The 27,260-nt window shown below is 36.1% G+C and overlaps 2 protein-coding genes across 2 annotated transcripts; both read right to left on the bottom strand.

The window, feature by feature from the left end:
- Nucleotides 1-751: 751 nt before the first annotated feature.
- Nucleotides 752-7,635, bottom strand: LOC132800318 (lignin-forming anionic peroxidase-like; the record flags this gene model as incomplete). Its single annotated transcript, XM_060813715.1, has 3 exons — nucleotides 752-1,312; nucleotides 1,543-1,734; nucleotides 7,444-7,635. Coding segments are annotated over 3 exons (945 nt in total), but the record flags the coding sequence as incomplete, so codon positions are not given.
- Nucleotides 7,636-19,768: 12,133 nt separating this feature from the next.
- LOC132800277 (lignin-forming anionic peroxidase-like) lies at nucleotides 19,769-26,631 on the bottom strand. The gene is made up of 3 exons (XM_060813625.1): nucleotides 26,280-26,631; nucleotides 25,958-26,158; nucleotides 19,769-20,531 (listed from the first exon to the last, which is right to left on the bottom strand). The coding sequence occupies exons 1-3, from the start codon at nucleotides 26,496-26,498 to the stop codon at nucleotides 19,977-19,979; spliced, it is 975 nt and encodes a 324-aa protein (XP_060669608.1). The 5' UTR covers nucleotides 26,499-26,631; the 3' UTR covers nucleotides 19,769-19,976.
- Nucleotides 26,632-27,260: the final 629 nt, after the last annotated feature.

Genomic DNA, 27,260 nt, shown 5'->3' with positions numbered 1-27,260 from the left:
CATAGAGCATCAAGCCGCAGTTCATATATAGAATTCGGTGCCGGTTGTGGACTTCAAGGAGGAAATGCCACTGCCTTATCCTGTAGCTGTTAACAATGAAGCATTGTATGAGCTTGTAAAGAAAGTTGGAGAGAGTCTTAGTTGGGGAAGCCAATATGCAACTTGTTCTAGTATCAATGGTATCAGAGGGTTTTGGCTTTTTTCTCACAAAAGATTTCTCCTACAGTTTTTGTATTGGGGGTAAAGAATGAGTGTGTAAAAGCAAATCAACCATTGCACTCTTTCCTTACTTCTTGGTTAATGAAGAATCTCTTCTGATCGAAGCAGATTAACTGTATTACTTGCTATTGGTAAGTCTTAAAAGTACGCCAAAGACTTTATATTATACTACAATATATATTTTTATAATAATTCTTCTTTTCATAAGAACATTAGAAACGAGCCAAGTGTTAAGCTTGCATTGCTTCGTTTTGTGTACGTGCTTGTAAATTGAAATGAGGTCAGAAAATTTAGGTTTAGATATCACTAACAAGGTGTACATATATATATATTTTTTTTGGTTTTTCCTATCTTTGTTTGAAAAACTTGAAATAAAGTAATACATTAAAATTGATCTCATAATTGTTTACAATTGATGGAAGTGAAAATTAAAAATTATAGACAATCCTGGTGTCTATTTATTGTTCTTTTTAACAAACAAATGCTTAATAAGATATAAATGAAATAATATTTCCTGGCAGAGGCTAGAATTTTAGTTAACAGCGCTGTAAATCCTTCTTATCTGTCCAGCAGAACCAGTGAGAGGCTCAATATCTCCCATTTTAACCATGGCAGATGCAAAGTCAAACAGAAATTTTGAAGGGTTGCTACTGTACTCTGAAACAATGCTATCCGTTGATCCTCCGCTGAAGAGAACTTGATCAGATTCAAGAAGACCCTTCTTCTGAATCAAGTTCTTGAAGTAATTATTGTCCAATTGATTCGGTGTCACCAAATCAAGCAGAGCCAAATTGGAATTACCATCGCCTTGGTTAGCAGGGCAACCGCGTCTTCGCGTGCTGGCAAAACCAGCATCAATGTTGCTGGCATTGTTGTAAATTCTGTCACGGAATGTGACACATTGAGCTTGTCCAATTGTATGTGATCCTGACAAGGCAACCATGTCTCTTGCACTGAGGCCTTTGTCAGCAAATCTAGATATAAGTCTATTAACACCATCTCTGAAGCTAGGAAGATCACTGTTAGCCTTGTCTGGATTTGCTGTAGTTGAATCTCTTCTTCCAAGCTTCACTGTCCATGATGGACCTCCCACCTACATATATAATCAGAGCCATTAATATGTATGTAAATATGTCAACATATATTTAGATATAATTAATCTACTATATATACATGAAGTTCAATTTCTCAAAAACTATTTTGTAACTTATAATAAGAGACATGGTGATGTGGCGGTGCTAAAGATTGTAACATCTTCGATGAGGTGAATGGTTCCATATATATATATATATATATATATAAACATATGAAATATATACTCACAGCAACAGATGCATCTCTTGCGGCGACTGAAAGGATATCAGCACAAGATATAACACCAGGGCATATTTTCTCGACCTCCAATTTTGCAGCATCAATCACTTGGTGGCCTCTTGCTGAATTCCTATTGGGTCCTGCTTCCATTTCACTTATAATAGTAGAAGTTCCATTAAGCAAAATTGATGCATCACAACCCTGCAAAAACCAATAATATGTATAATTCCAAAATTACATTATTTGTACAAAAAATAAAAAAGTATATATGTGTATGTGTATTAAGTACATATATATATATATATATATATAAATGTTGTGGAAAGCAGCAAGAACAAGAACTAAAAGCAAAGAAAAACACACACACACAGTTTAACGAGGTTCGGCCAAAACTGATTGCCTACGTCCTCGTGCTCAGGTTCTGAGCTTCTGCTATTATTGATAAATTGAGAAAAAACAAGAGCTTAACAGGTTCTTCAATGGTGGCTCACTCAGAACAACACCCAAACCCAACCCGTAAGCCCACATACACCCTCTCTCAATCTGTCTTAACCAATTTCACAAAGAAATTGTTCTTACACCTACAGATTATCTTGATGAGTTTGTACAAAACACGCAAAGAACTCAACTCTCTCTCACAATCACTGAAAACAAACTCAACCCTTAGCTCTGCAATCTGTAAAAACCAGAAGTGAGCGAAAAAGGACGAAGACCGTTATTTTTATCCAGTATTGCTGTTGCTGATGTGGCAATCCAAAATGATGTGGACCAATGATAATTAGCCCTTCACATAACCACCATAACTAATCCACCTGGCCTGCACGTGATTCTGTTATCCAGATAAAACCACCATTGAGCCAATACGACGCCGTCCTACTTAAATCATTAAACCAGATGAAAAACGCTGTCGTTCTTCTTCTCAAAACGATATAACTGTATTATATCCAAAACGGCATCGTTTCTTACTTCCTTTATGCACAAGCTTAAACAGATGCACATCAGTTCTCAACACTCCTCAACTCTTGAGGATTATTTCTTTACATTTCTCCACCTAATCCTCAGGAGTGTAATTATAGCAGAAACTCTGTAAACCCTCCTTGCAATCTTCCTTTAAATCAACATTAGCCTACCCCAATATTGAGCAAGGTTTTACATGAATTAAACCTGCTCAGGGGTAAAACTTTTGTACCCATATCAATAGGATTAAGTTCTGTAGGTACCTTTTCTAACTTGACTTCCTTCATTTCCACCATATCCCGTATGAAATGATATTTAATCTGAATATGTTTGGATCTCTCATGAAATACAGGATTCTTAGAAAGATGTATTGCACTTTGACTATCTGAATAGAGTATGATAGCCTTGTGCAACATATTAAGTTCTGACAGTAAACCTTTAATCCATATTGCTTCCTTTGCAGCATCTGTGATTGCCATATATTCTGCTTCTGTTGTAGACAAAGCTACTATGGCTTGCAAATGTGACTTCCAACTTACACAATTCCCACAAACAGTGAATGCATATGCTGAGATTGACTTTCTCTTATCTCGATCTCCAGCATAATTTGCATCTGTGTAGCCAAGCAATTCTATTCCATCTTTGTTGCTTTTAAACACTAATCCTTCATTAGCAGTGAGTTTTAAATACCTTAAGAGCCACTTTACTGCATTCCAGTGACTCCTTCCTGGATTTGACATAAACTTGCTGAGCATACTTACTGCATAAGCCAAATTTGGCCTTGTACTGATCATAAGATACATAACTGAACCTATTGCACTTGAATATGGTACAGTGATCATATCTTCTCTTTCTTGTTCATTACTAGGACACTGTTCCATTGACAACTTGTAATGACCACCTAGAGGCACAGATACAGGTTTAGCTTCACTCATATTGAACTTGGACAGTATCTTTTGAACATATGAAGTCTGATGCAGTTTCATTTTTCTATTTCTTCTGTCCCTCTCGATTGTCATGCCCATAATCCTTTTTGCCTGACCAAGCTCCTTCATATCAAACTCTGAACTTAGTAACTTTTTAACTGAATCAATTACTTTTGCATTTGGTCCTGACAGCAACATATCATCCACATATAAAAGCAGAAATACAGCATTTGAGCTTGCTGTCTCCTTGAAGTACAAACAACTATCAAAGTTGCTCCTCATAAAACCAGCCTTCACCACAAAGGTATCAAACCTTTTATACCACTACCTTGATGACTATTTTAGACCATAGAGAGACTTCTTTAGCATGCATACTAGCTCTCCACCCTTTCTAGTCACTTCATACCCCTCTGGTTGTTTCATGTAAATAGTTTCTTCCAAATCCCCATGAAGGAAAGCAGTCTTTACATCCAATTGTTCTAGTTCCCAATCAAAATGTGTGACTAAAGAGAGAATAATTCGAATAGTGGTATATTTGACTACAAGTGAGAAGATTTCATTATAATCCACGCCTTTAACCTGAGTAAAACCCTTTGCTACCAACCTGGCCTTGAATCTCACTGGATCTGACTTGGTCAACCCTTCCTTAACTTTATAAATCCATTTACAGTCAACAACTCTTTGTTTTGCAGGTGCCAACACCAGGTCCCATGTATGATTATCATGAAGTGACTGCATTTCCTCATCCATTTCTTGCTTCCATTTTGATGATTCTGAAGACTTCATAGCTTCTTTATTATTCTGAGGCTCATTATCAAAGAATTCTTGAAATCCAACTAAAGCATATGCAATAAAATCTGCATAGCTGTATCTCTTATTTGGCATAATCCTCCTTCTGGCTTTATCTCGAGTCAATAGGTAACCTGGTGATGCAACAGTTCTTGAAGGTGAAGAAAGCTGTTGTCCTTGCCTTTCTTCATCTGATTCTGACTCTGAATGCTCAGGAGTTCCATGGACTTCAGCTTCTGATGATGATTCCTTTGGTGCACTTCCCTCATTGTCTTGAAAATCAATCTCAGGTATTACTAAGTCCATTTGCCTTGACATTTGTTGTGGTTGTTCACTTTCAGTACCTGCACTGTTAGTATTCTTGCAAGGCATAATATTTTCATTGAAAATGACATCTCTACTAACAATGACTTTAAAACCATTGCTGTCCTTAACCCACAGCCTATAGCCTTTGACACCTTGAGGATATCCTAGAAAGACACATTTGATGCCTCTAGGTTCAAGCTTACCTTCTGACTGATGTGCATATGCTGCACATCCAAACACTCTCAAATTATCATAATTTGGCAACTTCCCAGACCAGACATACTCAGGTGTTTCAAAATTTAAAGCAGTTGATGGTGACAAATTAACAAGATGCATAGCAGTCATAACTGCTTCACCCCAAAACAACTTTGGCAAGCCTGATGACACTAACATACACCTTACCTTATCAAGCAAGGTCCTATTCATCCTCTCAACAACACCATTTTGCTGAGGGGTATGCTTAATAGTTCTGTGTCTCACCATTCCTTGAGTCTTACAGAAATTTTCTTAAAGCCTTTACTGTCTTATTTGCTTGTTTTTCAACAAGTAATTTCCACTCTTTAAACTTATTGAAGGCTTCATCTTTGGACTTCAATAAGATGACCCACACTTTCCTAGAATGGTCATCTATGATAGACATAAAGTACCTATTTCCACTTTGAGTGGAGACTTTAGCAGGACCCCAAAGATCAGCATGAACATAATCAAGCACAGCTTTAGCTCTATTTGAATTCAAATTAAAACTGAGCCTATGTTGCTTACCTAAAATGCAATTTTTACAAAAATCTAATTTGCTTATCTGATCCTTACCAAAAACTTGTTGCTTATTCAGATAATACATGCCTTTTTCACTTATATGGCCTAATCTATTATGCCATAGCAGAGTTTTATCTGCAGAAGTCTGAATTGAAGCATTGCAAGAATTAGACATAGCCTCACCAAGCAAAACATACAAACCATTTTTCTTAATGCCTTTAAAAGCAACAAAAGAGCCTTTTGAAATTCTCATTTTTCCATTCTCAGTTTTAGTGGTATAACCAGCCTCATCAAGCATTCCAAGAGAAATTAAATTTCTCCTTAAAACAGGCACATATCTAACTGAGTTTAGAGTCTTAACAGTACCATCATCTAGTTTAAATTGAACATTACCTATACCAACAACTTTACAAGAATCATCACCAAGGAGAACTTGTCCTCCTTCATATTCCTTATAAGACTGAAAAATATCAAGTATAGGACTCATATGGAATGAACACCCTGAGTCTAGAACCCATTCAGTCTTATTTTGTTCAGTTTCAACCACAAGAACCTCACCAGACTCTTCACTCGAGGTGACAGCAGCAAGATCACTACTCACCTGAGTCTTACTTTTGTCATCTCTCTTCTTCTTGTAGCAAAATCTCATTATATGACCTTCCCTCTTACAGTAATAACATTTTCGACCTCTAGTTCTAGACTTGGATCTGGAGTGATCTCTACTCTTGGCTCTAAACTCAGAATTACCAAAAGTCCTTGTTTGACTTCTTCCTCGAACATTAAGTCCTTCTGCCTTAGACTCAGATTTCATTTCAATGTCCCTAGATTTTAAAGAACTTATCACCATATCTAAGGACAAGAAATCACAGCCATACTTTATGGCATTCTTGACCTCTCTATAAGACTCAGGTAAAGAGTTTAACAAAATCACAGCATTGTGTTCATCACTAAAAGTGACTTTACAATTTGCAAGATCAAGTATTAAACGATTAAACATGTTAAGATTAGAGTCTAAATCTTTATTGGTGTCCATCTTAAAGCCAAAAAACTGCTCAAGCAAAAGAATACGATCAGGTAAAGACCTTACCAGATATAGTTGTTCTAGTTTATGCCACATTTCAGAAGTGGTGGTTACATCATCTACCTTTCTCAGCACATTATCTGACAAGTGAAGAATGATCGTACTTAGAGCAATCTCATCCATCTCCAATTTCTTGTCTTCTGAGAGATCTGCAGAGAATGTTCCATCTATGGCTCTTGCTACTTTCATCTGGACAAGAACAGCCTTCATTTTCTTCCTGCAAAGCAGGAAGTCCCCTTTGCCATTGAAGATCTCCACCTCAATCTTTGATGCCATTCTTGATCATATGAAATTACCTGATTCTTGATAAAGAATCTCCACTAACTTTCCTAACCTTGCTCTGATACCACTTGTTGTGGAAAGCAGCAAGAACAAGAACTAAAAGCAAAGAAAAACACACACACACACACAGAGTTTAACGAGGTTCGGCCAAAACTGATTGCCTATGTCCTCGTGCTCAGGTTCTGAGCTTCTGCTATTATTGATAAATTGAGAAAAAACAAGAGCTTAACAGGTTCTTCAATAGTGGCTCACTCAGAACAACACCCAAACCCAACCCATAAGCCCACATACACCCTCTCTCAATCTGTCTTAACCAATTTCACAAAGAAATTGTTCTTACACCTACAGATTATCTTGATGAGTTTGTACAAAACACGCAAAGAACTCAACTCTCTCTCACAATCACTAAAAACAAACTCAACCCTTAGCTCTGCAATCTGTAAAAACCAGAAGTGAGCGAAAAAGGACGAAGACCGTTATTTATATCCAGTATTGCTGTTGCTGATGTGGCAATCCAAAATGACATGGACCAATGATAATTAGCCCTTCACATAACCACCATAACTAATCCACATGGCCTGCACGTGATTCTATTATCCAGATAAAACTACCATTGAGCCAATACGACGCCGTCCTACTTAAATCATTAAACCAAATGAAAAACGCTGTCGTTCTTCTTCTCAAAACGATATAACTGTATTATATCCAAAACGGCATCGTTTCTTACTTCCTTTATGCACAAGCTTAAACAAATGGACATCAGTTCTCAACACTCCTCAACTCTTGAGGATTATTTCTTTACAATAAATATACCTGAACGAAGCAGTCATGAAAATGAAGGCGGATGAGAGAAGCTACCATTCGACGTTCTCGGGAAATTGCAGCTCTAATGGAATTTCGGATGGTAGCGAGGGCATTTGGACATGTAGATTCATAGAAGGAAGAGGATAGTTGGGCTTTGCATGTTGTGCTGAAAAAGAAGTAGAAGGAACAAAGCAGCGGGGACAAATATTGCACGGGAGGCCATTATTTAGATGTTTGTTTCTTTGGAAAATTTTGCTTTGGATGGGAAAGGAAAAACAATGAGATGGTAAGGAAAAAGATAGGGATCGATATGTTTGGAGAAAGATTAGCGTTCCAGTGGTCATATTTATAGTTCAGTAATGCAGAGTGGAAACAAGAAAGGCTTTGACAAATTCTATTATATTATTTTGCTGACCGTTGAATTATTATTTATTTTGAAAATTCAGATTGAATTGTAGAGAGTATAATTGTAAGTCAAAAGAAGATATTATTATTATAATACAAAAGATAAAGTTTGAGTTTGTCGACTTTGACAATTATAGCGAATAAAGACAAAGTATATATATATATATATATAAGTTAAATCCAGCCCACCTGCATGGCTAGCAGCCTAGCCCACTTGCATGGCTAGCAGCCTAGCCGATTTCTAATTTTGTTTATCAGTTATTAAATATTAAACCAAGAAAGAAAATAGGATTAATAAAAATGAAGAAAAAGGTCCATAATAATATAATTAAAAATATTAATTAATTCATTAGCTTATCCATCTTCTTTCCATAAAAATTTATTTGTTTTATGTTTTCTTAAAAATAAAAAATAAAAAAATATTATATTTTACTTCTTCTTTTTTTTTGGGGGGGGTAAAGTATTATATTTTACTTGCTGTGAGAACAGTGATAAGGATTTAAATGTATAAAAGAATATTATGGTCAGCTCAAATATTTGATCGACCAATCAACATTCCAAAATTTCATGGCAGAGAACAAAACGAAGGAAAAGTACAAATGAAAATTAATTTCAGTGCCCCACCTGCATGGCTAGCAGATTTCCAATTTTGTTTATTGATTAATCTCTTAATTAAATTCATCAATCCAAGGGTAAAATCAATTAAAAAAATAAAATTAGGATACTATAAAAATATTAATTAGCTAGCAAATTAAGCGTAATAATACACATAAAAAAAAAGGGGTTGTGTGAATTGATACCTGAGCCCAGGCTCAATATTTCACATTTCACATTAATATTTCCAATCAACTAATTGCAAACATTTCACAATATTTCATATCACACAATATTTCCAATCAACTAATTGCAAGTCCCACCTTGACATAACATTTCAGAGCACCAACCACTCCTGACTTGGTAACAAGCCTCGTTACAGGGCCCCGGCAATTAAGTCCTCTAAACTGAGTCTAAATAATTAGTGATTCTTTTTACTTTTACAATGATGTGGTACTTTTCCTTTTTATTTAGACCAATTATGTTTTTAATTTTCATTTAATTCTTTTAAGAATGTTACCACATTTACATGAATTGAGAGAGTTATAACGTTAATTGTTATTACGTTTAAACAACAAACTGGAACAACATATATATATTCGATTATAAAGTACTTAGAATAACGTTTGGCTTTTTATTTTTATTTTAAGTAGTCATTTTATAACAATAAGTAACAGTAGTACTATAATCTTTAAAAAAAAAAAAAAATTAACGTTCGCATAAATATGAAACTGAATGGAAATCTAATTTGGAAATGTATATTCATTAAACGAAGAAGATATATTGCACGGAGGGCCATTAGTTATTGGATTGTTTGTTTCTTTGGAAAATTTTTTTTTGGATGGGAAAGAAAATTAAAACTGGAAAAGTATGAGATGGGAAGGAAAATATTGTAACATAATTATAACTCAGCATATAGTATAAATGAGAAAGAGTTTGACCAAGGATATTTATAACTCAGCATATAGTAGAAATCAGAAAGGATTTGACAAATTCTATTATTCTTTCGCTGGCTATTGAATTATTAAATTATTTATGTAGTTTTAAAAATTCTTATATATTAATGTGTATAACGTATAATAAAATAAAGAGAGGATATTATTACTGTATCTAATACAAAAGCTAAACTTGGAGATGGTCTTATGTTACACCCCATACCAAAAAATATACATGATTAAACAAGTTTGACCAAATTGATTAAGTTTGACCAAGTGAATAATATATGGGTTCAAGTTGACTTTTTCAATAGCTAATATTTTTTGTTTGACTGAGGTACCATTGTGTAGATCAAGTCGATACGAGTTCACAGACTAGCGGCATGTCAAATTCTGAATTACGGATAAAAAGTTATGGTTCTGAGAAGTTTTAAGCATAAGTTTTAAATCAGTGTCCAAGCCAGTCTCCAATATTTGTCCGTTAGTGACTCAAGGCTTTATATAAGCCTAGGTAAGTGTGTCAAACAGGAAACAAAGCCCAAAATACCCATTTCTTCCCCAAAACCCGGGTCACCGCCGTTTTGCCCATTTCCGGCTAACCACCACTTACACACACCAGGCACCTAGGAAGCCCACCTGAAGGCGAGCTCAACCGTGAAATTCATGGCAAAAAGCGGCCGGACGCGCCCAGATTGGGCCGACGAAGTTCGCGGCGGCCGGCGAGGTGGGTCGTCAGATTTTCTCATTTTTTGGACCTTTCAGGCCAAACCATACACCTTTTCCACTATTTTCGGCCCTCTGAGCTCATTTCCATGGTTATTTTGTCCAGATTCCTCACCCTTTGAAAGATCCGACAACGAGAAGTTCGGCCGATGCTTCAATAGTGTTTTTTGGCCACCGGAGGAAACTTTGGACCAAGGTGAGCATACTGATGAGTTCCTTGTCTTTTGGGCTTTCCGTCAATATAAAGTTTGTGAATTTTGGAGGTCGTTTGATAATTTTTCCATTTTTGGATCAATTAGTTAATTTTCGGATAAGTTGGGGACTGTGTTTGGACAAAATTAGTCAAATTAGTTAAAATTGGAGTTGAATTAGTGAAATTGGATATTATTAGGACCCATTAGGTGATTCGATTTCGAAATATTAGGCTTCGGGTAAAAATTCCCAATTTTGGGTTGGTCATAAGGACACGCGGTATAATTGGATTGCCCAGTGTCCAATTTATGCAATTTTGTAGTACTGTAAATCATTTTGAGACATTTGGGTTATACAAGTGTCTCTGATTTAGTTTTTTGGAGCCTAAGGAATAATTTATTATATTACAGGCAGTCGAGTTGAGCCTGGAGGCAATCTTGTGGAGAAGCAGGCATGAGCATCTACAGTACTGTGAGTGGTTATATCATTTTTAAATGATTTGGGTATATAGTATAGTATATATGTGGTTTAAATATTTTACGTATATATTATTTGATTGAAATGTTGTTTTATGCATAAATAAATATTTGCTTTCACATATATGTGTTATCATTTTATATGACTTTTGATAATGTTTTAAGTGATTTTCAATTTTTATGGGTCCATAAATGGACTGGTGGTATTTAAATATCTTGGTAATTAAATTGAGATTCTAAATTATTTTGGAAACTATTTGGTTTGAGAAACCAGATTGAAAATCATATGATTTTAAGCATGATCAAATATTTTATAATTTTATGTGCTTAAAATTGGTTTATGGTGAATATATTTCACTGTGGTATTTCTGGTTTTCGTATGAAATGATGTTTTGAGATTTTTGAAGTATTTAATTAAGCGGTGGAAGTTTAAATATTAAATTATGATTTATGATACAGTATCGTTTAGAAAAGTATATATATAATCTTACAAGATTGGTTCATGATTATTTTTAAATTGATGTACCATGTAATGCCAATACCTTGGATCAATATTATATTATATTATATTACCGCGCGCTAGGTTTACCACAGTGCCGTGAGGTTGGTATCATCCAACGGTTTATTATTGCCATGGACCGTGAGATTAGGTACATCCCGATGGTTATTTATTATTTCTATGACACCATTCATATATTAAGGGTCGTGAGGTGGGTGTATCCCATGATTTGCAGATTGGTGCATCGTATGGTACATTGTATATGTTTGTATATATTGTTGATTTACAAATATTGTGGTGATTTCTGCATTTTCATATTTATTTGGTGGAACTGTATTTATTATAGTGTATGCTCAGATGTTTATATCTTGATTTGAGACATTTCATAATATTACAATGATCATTCATTCATACTTTTAAGCATCGGTTTTCATGATACTAATTGGGGTACAAGTTTGGATTTCTGTGAAATGATTTTTAAACGGGGAACTTTTCAATGAGTGGAATGAGAGGTCTTGAGAGAAATATTTTTCAAAAATAAATCATTATTTTTTTATTATACTATGCCACTCACTGAGATTTCTTTATCTCACTCCCCTAGGCCCAGGCAGCTAGTAGCAGTCTACCTCGCGCATAGCTTATCGCTTGTTTCCTTCCACTACAGCAGTCGTATTTATCTTTTCTTCACCTATTGTTATCTTCTGGACTTACTTATTACTTATTTGTACTCATAGACTTTGTTGACACTCTTAGAATGCTCTGATTTTAATTATGGAACTCAGTAGAGACCATGGTACTCATGTGTATAGTTATGGCCTGTAGTACAGTAAGCCGGTTGTGGACTTATTTATATATATATATATATATATTGAGGTATTAATGTTAATGCTGGTGTTTGATTATCTACGTTTTAAGGTGAAGTTCCATTGGATATTTTCTAAGGATTGTCCAACGAGACTTCACTAGACGGGATCACTCGGGAGATCCTGGGAGGGTTCCCGGGCGGGTCCTGTCATCTTAGGCAAATTATTATATATTGAACTCATCATCCCAAGGGTAAAAACAAATGAGAAAAAAAGAAGATATAATAAAAATGAAAGAAAAAGGTGCATAGTATAATTTTTTTTTTTTATAAAAAAAAGGTTAAATTATTTGATTAAAAAAATGGTTGTGTGCATTGGCACCTCAGTCAAGGTTACTCGTACTTTTTGTGTTTTGTACAAAAAAATCACTATGCAATATAAGCAAACGTATATCAACTTTATAGAAGCCCACCTTAATTCAAAGTTCTTTGATACACCAACTTTTTTAATATCCCAACTTAATTAATTACGAAAACAATGTTCTAAGACCCAACAATGAACTTTTCTAAACAATGTCCAAATAAATACTACTTGTTTTTACTTTCTAAATGAGGTAGGATTTTTATTTAAATTACTTTATATAGATGTACAGATTTAAAAGTATAGAATATTAATGTTGAGTTAACACTTATTTCAAAAGTTTAAACTAATTTAAAATTTCTGGATTTTTACATGTGTTTTTTATTAATTAAACACTCCCTCATGTCTGTCTCTGGGTCTTTACATGTGATTTTTTTTTTAATTAATTTATTTTGGATGAAGTTAATGAGTTTTAAACTCAAGACTTTTTGGATCTCTGGTTCTGATACCCTCATATGTAGGTCCACTTTTGGATCTTTACATGTGTTTTTTTTTTTTTAATTAAACCTTTTGAATATTTGATTTTGATACCATGTTGAATTATCACTTATTCCAAAAGCTTAAGCCGATGAAAGGTGAACTTTTATTTGATTTATATTTTTCTCTAACAACTAAAAGTATATTTGTGATATGTTAGCAAAGCAATAGATAATTCAGCACAACTAATTTTTGTAATAATATTATATCATCGATTAATATGTTAATATTATATCATTAATTAATACGTTTCTATTTTTAAAACTTGGATGTATGTCTTCATCTATGGACTTGAGATGGTAAGACAAAAAAATTCTGCTTAATTTACTGGTTCGTTTTCATTAATTATGATGTAGAAGGAATATAGGATGATGATGACGATGAGGAAAGAGTACTTTCTTCTTAAAAAAAAAAAAAATCTTTATTTTATGTTTTAATTGGAATTACTAAGGTAACTAATGTCTTTTTGTCCCCAAAAAAAAAAAAATTGTCCATGCCATTGGAAAAAAAATTAAAAGATGTTATAGATACCCATCTCGTGGTCACCACAGGTAATACGAATTTAGATGAAAGAGTATTATGAACTCAAAGATTTGATCAAGTCAACGTTCCAATTTCCCTTTTTGATTTGTGACTTTTATATTGAGAGAGGTTCTTAAGTTTCATGGTCAAATTTGTTCACACTAATTGCAGCCAATTTAAGTTCTTTTTTCATACAAATGTCAAGGATTTGATCGATGCCTGCCTAGAAACGAACATTAATTCTTGAGGTTGATTTGCCATTTAAGATTAGATGACCATTTCATGCTTATGCTTGAAAGTATGCATGTATAGAGATCGCGTGTTTACGTAATGTTTGAATTCAGAATGCCAAAAGAAAAAAATGGAAAACCGACGTTAAAGATCGAGATAGATAAACTGTCTTCAGAAGCCAACAACAAATTAAAATAGATGTATTTGACTTAGCATGTAGAGGATTTTGAAATCTTAATATATACTTCAATTTAAGTTTTTTTTTTTTTTATTGTAGAAAGTGGATACCTAATTTATTTAATTATTTCCATTAATTTTGTACAGCCTTAAAAACTAAAACTTAAACTTAATAATAATAATAATAATAATAATAAATGGTTGTGTGCATTGACAACTGAGCCAAGGCTTCGCAAGCATTTCAGTTATTATTTCCAATCAACTATAAGTGGAAACTTTTCACGTTATTTCACTTTAATATTTACTTCTACCAAACTATTATTGTAAACGTTTCACAATATTTCAATTTAATATTTCCAATCAAATAAATGCAAGCATTTCTCATATATTCCTAATCAACTAACATACAATTTCACAGTAATATTCCCAATCAAATCATTTCACAGTATTTCACATTAATATTCCCAATCAAATCATTACAAACATTTCACATATTAAAGTCCCACGTTGATCAAGTTCTTCAAAGCACCAACCACATTAATACCCTACTTGGTTACAAGCTCCGGTGACAAGACCCAGCGATCAATTCATCCAAACTGAGTCTAAATGAATTGTCACCCTTTTTACTCTCTAAGGGATATATATTTTATTTAGACCAATTGGGCTTTGAGTTCTTATCTACTTCTTTTAAGAGTACTATGATATAATATTTCCACTAACTGGCAAGGTTAAATGTTAATTGTTATGGTTTTTTTTGGTGAAAAAATTTATTTGTTATTACTTTTACCACAAACTGGAACAGCATATATATATATATATATATTTGATAATAGATTAAGTAATTAGAATAACTTTTGGGCTTTTTTTTTTAAAAATTTTTTAAGTAGTCGTTTTGGAACAATAATTACAGTATGTTATTATAAAGTTAACAATAGTACTATTGTAACAAGAATTTGAGTTTTCGTACATGAAATTGAATTGAAACCTAATTTGGAGAGGTTCATTCATAACACGAAGAAAATATATATACTTTGTAACACCCCGTCCCGAACCATGTCGGAAATTTTCGCACGTTGACCGGTAAAGTTTTTCTAATACTGTATTATTTTAATATTATTTTTACACGCATAACGATGTGCCACGTGTGACTTAATGAAGGTGACCATGTGTCACCATGGTGAAATGCCACATGTCAACCATGTGTAAAAATCAAATTGTTTTATTATTATTTTAAATAATAATATTATTATTAATATTATTTAATCATTTTTATTTTATTTCTTTTTCTTTTTCTTTTTCTTTTCTTTTCCCCACGTGGGAAAACACCCTTTTCTTTTTTCTTTTTCTTTTCTTTTTTCCTTTTCTTCCTTCTCTTCCCCGACCCATCAACAAAAAACGCAGAATTTCTCTTCTCCCTTTCTCTCTCATTTGACTCTCTCACCCTCTCCCTGTTTGACCGGTGTTTCGCCGGATTTCAATCCCCAGAATGCCACACGCGCCGGCCACCGTCCAAGCCCGCCACCTCGCGACCTCGGCCACCAAGTTTCCCCGCCAGTTGCCACCGGACGCGCCCAGATCGGGCCGGCGAAGTCGCGGCGGCGAGGTGAAATTTTTCCGGCGATTCTCGCCGTTTCCGACCAACCCAACCCATTCCATACCCCTATCCCACTATTTTTGACCCCTCTGAGTCCATTTCCGGGGTTAGATTGCCCAAAATCCCCACCGTTTGAAAGATCCCTCAAGATCAAAACCGGCCGAAACTTCCCGACCAAATTCCGGCCACCTCCGGCGGAATTGGGGTCGATGGAGACCGGATTGGTGATCCTCGTCCCACGAGCTTCGATTCGGTATATTATTCGACCATTTTGGTTAAAGTTTGTGTTTGACTCCCCGGGTACCGGGTATTATTTACCCGATTAAAATATTAATTTAGTTGACTGTCTGTGAATTTTGTTCTAGGAGCACCGGTGAGTCATGGAATTGATCCCATGGTGGATCGTGGGTTAATTGTGTGCTCCAGGTGAGTGACCCACCTTCAAAAATTATTTTGGGCAATTAATTATATTTAATTGGTATTTAAATTGGTATTTAAATTATGCTCATGTGGTGTGATTTAATTGTGGTTTTATTTTGGTTTAATTTATTTATTATGCACGAGCAAAGTGAATTTTGGTAGTATTTGTACGTGGTTTTAAATTTGATTTTCCGGGCATAATTGGGTTAAATATTTTACGAAAATATTGGTTATATTTTATAAATTATGCCCGCGGTATTTTTATGGTTGCATCTCGTACTTCGAGAAAATTGTGGGTTGTTGGTTATCAATGTTTCGTACCGGGTTATTAAATAAAAATATGTGGGATGGTGTTTTGTGAAAATTTGGTATACTTCCCACAGTAATTTTGGAAAACGGTACGGTTGGTTATTTGTGTTTATTGGACCGTGGGCAGGCAAGGTTATTGTTGTGCACAGCCGCCCCCCTCCTTGGCCGGGTTGATGGTTTTAGCAGCGGTACTGTCGGGACGCCGAAGTGACCGTTGCAGGTTTCTCTCTTTAACCCCCCCGCCAGTCGGTGCTCGGGACGCTGGGTATCGGAGGGCATCACCAGTATATGGTGTGGTGCGTCGGTGTAAATTGAAAATAATGTTTTAAACCCCAAAGGTGTTCTAAAATGATTTATTATAAATTATTGCAGTTTATTTATATTTGGGGTATTTATTTGTTTATTTGTTGTTTATTAATTCGTCTGGTTCCTTGGTTTTTGGGAAGTACGTACAAGGGTTTTGTGAAAATGTTTTAAAAAGGGAACATTTCAAACGGAACAATTGGTGAGAGTTTTGAGGGAAATTATTATTTTCCAACCGTTATTATTATTATTTAATTATTAATTGTTGGTATTTGTTCTATTCCTTAATTGCTATTACTATTATTTTTATTATCACAAAAGGTGTTCAGTAGTTCGGGTTACTCACGGAGATGATTAGCATCTCACACTCTTAAATTCCGTTCCCCTAGGTCCAGGTTGGAGACGTTGACTGTCCGGGGCGAGCCCAACGTCTCAGTTCGTTGCCGAAGGTTCAAGCATTTTTTTTCTTCCCTTTTTCCTCTTTGTCTTGTATTGTTTCTTTATCTGTCATTTTATAAATTCCGTATGTATCTGTATAATGCTCTGTATACTGTATTGGACGTGTAGTTGTTCTTTATGCACTGGGTTGCTGCTGTTGTTTCTTTTGAAGTGCTGTAAATTTGTGGAATCAATTTGTAGTCTGTGGGAGGAATAAGGGGATGAATTTTTGAAGTGTGTTTTCAGTGCAGGTAAATTTGTGGTAAGTAAATCCCTTAGGGGAGGCTCTGTCGGATTTTCCGTTGGAGGGTCCGGTAGGGTTTCCCTGGGATCAGGGCTTGTCTAGGATTCCGGGGAAGGAATTCTGGACGGGTCCTGACATACTTGGGCTTTGCATGTTGTGGTGAAAATAAGTATCAAGATTAGGAATAAAGTGGAAGGGACAATATTACACGTATGGGAGGACATTACTTATTAGATGTTTGTTTCTTTGGAAAATTTTGTATGGATGGGAAGGAAAATAATTACTCAGTACATAGTAGAAATTAACAAGGAAGGCTTTGGCAAATTCTCTTATTCTTTGGCTGGCTATTGAATTGTATTATGTAGATTTAAAAATCATGATAGATTTGTATAAAGTAATAAGACAACGAAGACATTATTACTTCGATACAAGAGTTAAAAAGTTGGAGTTAGTCTGGAAAATTATTGTGAATAAAGATGAAGTATTTATGAAAGTTAAACCCAGCCAATGTGCATGACTAGCAGATTTCCAATTTTGTTTAATAATATCTTGATTGAATATTGAACTCACCAACCCAAGGGTAAAAACAAATAAGAAAGAAGAAATAGTATATAATAAAAATGAAGATAATGTCCATAGTATAATTAAAAAAAAATGTTTAAATTAATTCAATTGTTATTATTATTATTATTTTTTTAAATTGGTAGTGTGCGTATTGGTACCTAGGCAAAGACTACTTGAATTTTTCATGTTTGTACTTCAAATTTTATTTTTAATAGCATTCAATTCTTTATTAATCTCTTAATTAGATGTTAATCTTATTAACGTAAGGGTAAAAACAAACAAGAAAAAGAATAGTATATAAAAAAATCAACAAAGGGTCCATAGTATAATTGAAAAAAAAAGAGAAAAGTTAAATTAATTTAATTATTATTATTTAAATATGGCAGTGTGCATTGGTACATGGGCGAAGGCACCAGCCCACCTTACTATTAATTAAAGCCTACCTTGATCGATGTTTTTTTCGAAGCACTAACCACTTTAATGCCACTATTACATCGCCCGAGAATCAATTCTTATAAACAATATCTAAATAAATACTGGTCCTTTGTAAATGACGTGGATTTTTATTATAGATTAAGATATATAGGATTTTGATCTATTAATAAAGCAATAAATATATAGTTCAGTGTAATAAAAAAAATATATATATATATATATAGGTCAGCAGCTACCTAATTATATAATAATATTATATCCTTAATTAATTAATACATTATTTTTTTCAAAATTTACATATGTCTTCATCAAGAGACTTGAGCTGGAAGACATACGAAAAACACATTCTGCTTAAGTGGTTCACTTACATTATTATGTATAAGGAGTATATCATGATGATGACGATGAGGAAATTAAATTACTTTAGCTCATGCATCTTCTTCCCTAACAATGACTTTATTTTTATATTTTAATTGTAATTGTTAAATAAAAAATACCGTGCAGAAAAAATAAAAATATTATATGTACTCGTCGCTCGCAGCGGTGATAAGAATTTAGGTAAAAGAATTAATATTGTGGTCAACTCAAAGATTTGACCAACTCAACATTTCAATTTCCCTTTGACTTTTATGATTTTTAATTTGGACCAATGATGATATCCCTCAATTTTAAAATACATACAACAAGATTATAAAATATAAAATTATTGAGAGGTGTCGTTCTTTATAAGTTCCGTAGTCAAATATGTTCGCATTAATCGCAGCCAATTTAAGTTCTTCTTCACAAATGTCAAGGTTTTGAAACGATTTCATATTAGTTAATTTTTGAAGTTGATTTGCTCTATGAGATGTTGACCATTTCATGTTATATGCTTGCACGCATGCATGTATAGAGGTTAGCTGTCTCGATCTTTTTTCTGCCTCTTAGCGTTTTTCTTTTACTTAAAACTACTCTAGTGAGTTGCAACCGGAAAACCACCAGCAGCTGGTCATTGCCGGTGCACTACTGCCCGCCAGAGGACCACCAATAATCGCTGGAGGAGAGGTTGGTTTCAACGTCAAGCCCTCCTCCAACCACTTTCTGGTGGTACTTCAACCCTGAACTTAGAATGGTACTAATACATATATTTTTTTATTTTTTTGCTTTTTTTATATTGAAAATTGAGGATTCAAACTCAAATAATTATCGAAAGAAATAATAAACTATTGGGACTTCGCTATCTCCTCAAGAGCAGAAAAGTAAATATAGGGCAAAATTTATAAGGTTTGAAATTAAAATGCCAAAATAAAAATGGACAACCAAAGTTAAAGATGGATGATCTTTCTTCTGATCTTTCTTCTAAAGCTAAACTCTGGAAAAGATGAAGTACAGAAGGACCGAATGCATCGGATCTGTACATTTGACTAGGCGCATCAAGAGGATGAAATCTGTGTATAACTTAATTTTTCTTTTGTTGGAGAAAGAGGATAATTATTATTTTTTTAATTATTGTATATATAGCCTTAAAACTAAACAATATCTATCAAAGATTAATTCTTTTCTTTTTGTTAGAATGCTTAACACATCATGAACATTAACAAAGTAAAGAAAATTAACGTTAATTAATCTCATAATCGCTTACAATTGATGGAAATGAAAAATACAAATAACTATAAGTGTCTACTTATTAAAAATTTAATAATTTTTTCTTTTTAATTTGAATACAAATCAAAGACAGAATTTAAAGGCAGCATATACATTTGACAAGTCCAATATAGTAGCTAGCTATAGGCTCCAAATTTTTAGTTGACAGCATGACAAATCCTCCTTATCTGTCCAGCAGAACCAGTAAGAGGTTCAATATCTCCCATTTTAACCATGGCAGATGCAAAGTCAGACAGAAATTTTGAAGGGTTCCTACTATATTCAGATACAATGCTGTCCGTTGATCCTCCACTGAATAGAACCTGATCAGATTGAAGAAGACCTTTCTTCTGAAGCAAGTTCTTGAAGTAATTATTGTCCAATTGATTTGGTGTCACCAACTCAAGTGGTGCCAACTTTGAATCACCTGAGCTAACCGGACAACCGCGTCTTCGAGTGCTAGCGAAGCCAGCATCAATGTCGCCGCCATTATAAATTCTGTCCCGGAATGTGAAGCATTGAGCTTGTCCGATTGAATGCGAACCTGACAAGGCAACCATGTCCCTTTCACTTAGGCCTTTGTGTTCGAATCTAGCTATAAGTTCCGGAAGGCTTTCGGTGAAACGAGGAAGATCAGACAATGCAACATCTGGATATGGTGTTGTTGAATCTCTTCTTCCAAGCTTCACCATCCATGATGGTGTTGTGGTTCTCTGACCACTTTAGAGAAGAAATATGAGAAGAAAATAAAAGAATTCTATTAATCTCTTAAAAATAGAATACAAAAATAAAAACTTCTCTCATGGAGGATTCTCTCGTGGAACCTCTCTCTGCACTCTCCAATTCTCTCTGGAATTGCTCACTCTTCTCTCAAGTTCTCTCTGGAACTTAAACAACTCTCTCTCTTGGAGTTTTCTCTCAATTCTCCTCACTTGGGAGGATTGAGATTGCTCTCTTGGCTTGGTTTTCATGAAACGGTAAGGAGCCTATTTATAGGCTTACAAGGCCACAATTTTCAACATCTTAGCCGACAATGGTGTCAACAATGGTGGCTGTCAACAATGGTGGCTGTGGTTGGTGCGGCTGGACTTCACAATTCTCCCCCTCCAGCCGCATTTAAAACTGATGGTCATCTGCCATCTATTCCAGCTATGTCTCTGCATAGCTTCAGCTTCTCTTGAGCAACAACTTTTGTTAGCATATCTGCTGGATTCTCTTTTGTGTGGATCTTCATCAGTTTCAGCAACTGTTGATCTATTACTTCGCGTATCCAATGATAGCGAATGTCAATGTGCTTTGTACGGGAATGATACATTGAGTTTTTGCTCAAATCCATGGCACTTTGGTTATCACAATGTACCTTGTAGTCTTCTTGCTTGATGCCCAATTCTGTGAGAAAACGCTTTAACCACAACATTTCCTTACCCGCTTCCGCTGCGGCAATGTACTCTGCTTTAGTAGTGGATAAAGCAACACACTTCTGCAATCTTGACTGCCATGACACAGCTCCCCCTGCAAAAGTGTAGAGATAACCTGATGTGGATTTTCTATTATCAGGGTCTCCGGCCATATCTGCATCTGTATAGCCTTCTAAGATTGGATCACCTCCCCCGTAGCACAAGCACAGCTTCGATGTACCTTTAAGATACCTGAGAATCCATTTGACTGCTTCCCAGTATTTCTTTCCAGGATTTGAAAGAAATCTGCTCACAACACCTACTGCATGAGCAATGTCTGGTCTGGTACACACCATTGCATACATCAGACTTCCTACCGCTGAAGAATATGGTACTGAAGCCATCTCCTCTATCTCTTCTTTGGATGAGGGGCACAATCTCTTACTCAACTTAAAATGATTTGCAAGTGGAATGCTGACCGGTTTGGCTTTATCCATGTTGAATCTCTTTATCACCCGTTCAACATACTTCTCTTGAGATAGCCATAACCTTCTATTCTTCCTGTCTCGGATTATTTGCATTCCCAAAATTTGTTGAGCTGGTCCTAAGTCTTTCATATCAAAAGACTTAGACAATTCTTTCTTCAGCTGACTAATCTTCATTGCATCTTGTCCAACGATCAACATGTCGTCCACATATAGCAAAAGTGCAATGAAGTTTCCACCTGAAAATTTTTTAATATAAACACACTGGTCTGCTGCAGTCCTTTTATAGCCTTGACTCACCATCAACGAGTCAAACTTCTTATACCATTGTCTTGGTGCTTGCTTGAGGCCATACAAGCTCTTCTTTAGCTTGCATACGAGGTTTTCTTTCCCTGAAACCTCAAATCCTTCTGGCTGCTCCATGTAGATTTCTTCATGTAAATCACCGTGAAGAAATGCTGTCTTCACATCCATCTGTTCAAGCTCTAGGTTTAGACTTGCTACTAAACCAAAAATGACTCGAATTGAAGTCATTTTTACCACTGGTGAAAAAATCTCATCAAAGTCAATTCCTTTCTTCTGAAGAAATCCTTTGACTACCAATCGGGCTTTATGTTTCACCACCTTTCCGCTGCCATCTTTCTTGAGCTTGAACACCCATTTATTCTTTAGTGCCTTCTTTCCTGTTGGAAGCTCAACCAACTCATAAGTATGATTTTTCTGCAAGGATTCCATCTCATCTTGCATTGCTTGCAGCCACTTTTTCTTCTCTTGATGAGAAACAGCTTCCTGGAAACTCTCTGGCTCCCCTTCTTCAGTAAGCAGAATATACTCAGATTCTGGAAATCTCTTTGATGGAATTCGGCCTCGCTCAGATCTTCGAACTTGTAAACCACTGGTTTCAGGAGGTGTACCATCATCTGACCGCTGTGATGGCCCTGCAGCTGCTTGAGAGGATTGAGTCTCCCCCTGCTCATTATCCCCTTCTTCCTCCTGGTCTGCTTCTGGTATATCTTCATGCACCTCATTATCCTCTGTGGCTATTTGTGCTGGTGCTGGATTAGGACAAAAATTCTCGGCACTAGAACTACAATTAAGAGACATTCTGGGCTTTTCAATGTCTTCCATTTTCTGGTTTTCATGGAATACTACATCCCTGCTTCTAATAACCTTCTTTGTTTTCGGGTCCCATAACCTGTATCCGAATTCTTCGTCTCCATATCCTATAAAGATGCATGGAGTAGATCTTGCATCGAGCTTCTGTCTGAGCTCCTTGGATACATGTACATAAGCTATACAACCAAACACTCTTAAATGAGAGTAGGAGGGAATCTTACCCGACCACATTTTCTCCGGAATTTCAAAATTCAACGGTACTGACGGTGATCTGTTGATTAAATAGCAGGCGGCACGAACAGCTTCTCCCCAGAATGGCTTTGGCAGCTTAGCCATACTGAGCATACTTCTGACCTTTTCCATAATGGTTCGGTTCATTCTTTCGGCTATTCCATTATGTTGTGGGGTGCGAGGGACCGTTTTCTCATGTCGAATGCCGTGTCTTCTGCAGTAGGCATCGAACTCCTTGGAAGTATACTCGCCTCCATTATCTGAGCGGAGACATTTCAGCTTCTTTCCTGTTTCACGCTCTACCATGGTATGAAACAGTTTGAAGTAATCCAGTACCTGGTCCTTTGTCTTCAAGAAATATACCCACACCTTCCGTGAAGCATCATCAATGAAGGTCAGGAAATACTTGTTGCCACCTAATGATTCCACCTCCATGGGACCACAAACATCAGAGTGCACCAGACTAAGCAACTCTGATCTTCTCGATGCAGAGGAACTGAAGGAGACTCTATGTTGCTTACCAAACAAGCAGTGATTACAAGGAACTAGCGCAGCATCCTTGCAAACAGTGATAAGCTTCTTCCTTGCCAAAGTGGACAATCCTTTTTCACTCATGTGACCGAGTCTCTGGTGCCACAGATTTTGAGACGCCTCTCCTTCTGCAATATTGAGGCTATTTGCACATATCTTCACATGAGTCTTGTACAACGTTCCACAAATATGTCCTCGGGCGACAACTATGGCACCTTTCGTCATTTTCCATGTGCCTTTGCTGAAGTAGTTGTTATAGCCTTGCTTGTCTAAGGCTGCTCCCGAAAGTAGATTAAGCCGAAGATCTGGAACATGACGGACATCCTTCAAAGTGATTGTACAACCAACATTCGTTTTTATCTGAATATCACCAGTTCCCATAATCTTTGCGAAACTGGAATTTCCCATCTTTACCGTACCAAAGTCTCCTGCTTTGTACGTTTTAAAGAAATCTCTGTGTGGAGTGACATGGTAGGATGCTGCAGTATCGACTACCCACTCAACATCTTGGGTTGATATATGAAGGCATGTCTCTTCTTCGGTGGAGCAGAGCGCCACTTCTCCTGTACAAGTGACTAGTGTCTCTCCATCCTTCTTCGACTGATTACCTTGGAGTCTCTGCTCTCTCAACAACTTTCTGCAGTTCTTCTTCATGTGACCCTCCAGGCCACAATGATAGCATTTATACGATGATTTTCTGCCGTCTGTAGATCTGCCTCTGCTCTTGCTCCTGCCTCTCCCCCTATCTCGACCACCTCTTTGCTGTCTTCCTCTCTCTGTGACGAGGGCATGTGACTGATCCATGCCAATGTCCTTTCTCCTGGCCTCTTCATTAAATAGGGCATCCTTAACCATAGCCATAGTAAGTTTGCCATTCGGGGCCGAATTGCTGAGAGAGACTACCAATGTCTCCCAACTGTCTGGAAGAGAGCTTAGAAGTAGGAGGGCCTGATCCTCATCCCCTAGTTGGTAATCCACAGCAGATAGTTGATTTACCAAGCTCTGGAACTCACTGGTATGCTCGGCTACAGAAGTTCCACTCTGTAATGTTAGATGTACCAATCGCTTAAGCAACAGGGCTTTGTTCCGAGCAGTCTTGGCCTGGTACATGTCCTCCAATTTTGTCCAGAGGGCATATGCATCCGTTTCCTTCGCTACATGATGGAAGACACTGTGGTCGATCCATTGCCTGATCTGACCGATCGTTTTCTTGTTTAATTTCTTCCATTCTGCTACTTTGCTGGGATCGGGGTTTTCACCTTTAGCTTCTATAGGATCAAACAGATCCTTACAATTGAGGAGATCTTCCATCCGAGGTCTCCAAAGTGTATAATTTGTGGCAGTGAGCTTAACCATAGCTCCCGAAGATGATTCTTCCATTGACATTATGGCTTGACCAAAATTGGAGCTGAATTTGGCAAAACGGAGTTAACCGTTGCGTCCGGAACGACCGAAAATGGTGGACTTGACTCTTCCGGGGTCAAAATATAATTACCAGAAATTTTGGGGCAAAAATGTAATTTCACAAAATTTCTGGGTCAACCTTTAGGGGCTGTTCCGTAATTTCAGAAAATATTGCTGACGTGGCAGATGGTGCTGACGTGTCAACACGTGGCTGATGACGTGGCTGACGACGTGTCGCTGGCGTGGCAGATGACGTGGCAGAGGTGCGCTGACGTGGCTGCTGACGTGGTCGTCTTCAACCTCCAGACGGCGCGTGAGGCGCGTGGGCGCGTGAACAGTTGCAGAAAAATTTCAGTCGGCGCGTGCGGGCGCGTGGAACGTCAGTTTTCTCTCCGGCGAACTTCGTTGTTCTCCTCTCGTCGGGTACTTTCACCTGGGATTGTCAAATTAATTATTTGAGTAACTTTCCGAAACACCAACTTGAAGAACAGTGGCTCTGTTTCTTCAAATTTTGAACCCAAGCTCTCGATCTGGGGCTCTGATACCACTTGTTGTGGTTCTCTGACCACTTTAGAGAAGAAATATGAGAAGAAAATAAAAGAATTCTATTAATCTCTTAAAAATAGAATACAAAAATAAAAACTTCTCTCATGGAGGATTCTCTCGTGGAACCTCTCTCTGCACTCTCCAATTCTCTCTGGAATTGCTCACTCTTCTCTCAAGTTCTCTCTGGAACTTAAACAACTCTCTCTCTTGGAGTTTTCTCTCAATTCTCCTCACTTGGGAGGATTGAGATTGCTCTCTTGGCTTGGTTTTCATGAAACGGTAAGGAGCCTATTTATAGGCTTACAAGGCCACAATTTTCAACATCTTAGCCCACAATGGTGTCAACAATGGTGGCTGTCAACAATGGTGGCTGTGGTTGGTGCGGCTGTGGTTGGTGAGGTTGGTGTGGTTGGTGCGGCTGGACTTCACAGATGGACCACTCACTGCAACCGATGAGTCACGAGCTGCGACTGCTAGAATATCAGCACAAGATACGACACCGGGGCATATTTTTTCGACCTCTGTTTTCGCATTGTCTATGAGTTCGTAACCTCTTGCTGAATTCTTATTGAAAATTACATCCCTTTCGTTATTAGCAGTATCATTAAGTAAAATTGATCCATCACAACCCTGTTTATAAAACAGTTAATTAATAAAACAATATTGGCACAACAATTAGAGAGCAAATTAATTATAACAAGCATCTATTTATAATTAAATCTTTTTATATATATTTAGTAAGTTTATATACCTTGACGAAGCAATCGTGGAAATGAAGGCGAATGAGAGAAGCCGCCTTTCGACGTTCACGGGAAATTCCAGCTCTAATGGAAGTTCGGATAGTACTTAAAGCTTTAGGACAGGTTTTGTCATAAAATGTAGAAGATAGGTTTGCTTTGGTCGTTGTTGCACTGACAAGCATGGAGAGGAAAAGAAAGGCAGGAAGAACGTGATGTTCTCGGAAGGCCATTATATAATATAAATATAATTAATAGCAAGATTTTTTTTGCAATTAATTATATTATGCAAGTTTTTTGCTAATTTGATAGAGAAGGAGAAAAAGATGATTATGATCAGAAAAGAAGCAAATGGAAATTGATGTGGAGAAAGAGTTGGGTTTGTTACCATATTTATAGTATGATGTTTTTCTTCTTTCACTGACCGCGTTGATGAATTGTTCTATAGTATAATTAATTCTTTGGTTGGCTCTCAAAATTGATTAATTTGAATATTATTATAGATTTGAATTTGTACAAGTCAAAGTTGATTTTTCTATAAGTTAAGAGTTGGTTTTATTTGGGCAAATTGTGAACAAAAGCCGATGTACACACATGTGAAATTTGCAAGAGAATATATGCATATATGATGCCAGTTTCCAAAAGTATATAACAGCTGCAGATCCAGCCCACCTGCATGCCCAAGTTTGATATTTGTATTATTTCTACCGCCTACTTTATGTGGTATCTTAGTTAAATGGTAAACAAATCATTCCAAAGTGTCTAAAAAGTAAAAACATTGTAAATAACGCATGATGGTCGGAAAAAAAATCAAGGATAATAAAAATTAATGACTTGATTATTAATTAAAGTTTCTATTTAATTGTCCTTTTCAAGATGGTCTAGTGGCAAAATTATTTTTCTTTCAGATGAGGTTCCAAAATTGAATCCTCCAAGGTATGTAAGAAAAAATATATATATTTGATTGATTAATATAAAACTTGAAATAGTTTGGC

This window comes from Ziziphus jujuba, chromosome 12 (genome assembly GCF_031755915.1).
Source record: "Ziziphus jujuba cultivar Dongzao chromosome 12, ASM3175591v1".
Lineage (NCBI taxonomy): Eukaryota > Viridiplantae > Streptophyta > Magnoliopsida > Rosales > Rhamnaceae > Ziziphus > Ziziphus jujuba.
Note: the sequence above shows the minus strand (reverse complement) of the source record. Positions and strands in the feature narration are given on the sequence as shown.

Coding starts and splice junctions, on each gene's coding strand:
- LOC132800277 (XM_060813625.1), bottom strand. CDS start 26,498: ATGGCCTTCCGAGAACATCACGTTCTTCCTGCCTTTCTTTTCCTCTCC. Junction 26,159..26,279: donor TCCACGATTGCTTCGTCAAG/GTATATAAACTT, acceptor TTTTATAAACAG/GGTTGTGATGGATCAATTTT. Junction 20,532..25,957: donor TTGCAGTGAGTGGTCCATCT/GTGAAGTCCAGC, acceptor TAAAGTGGTCAG/AGAACCACAACACCATCATG.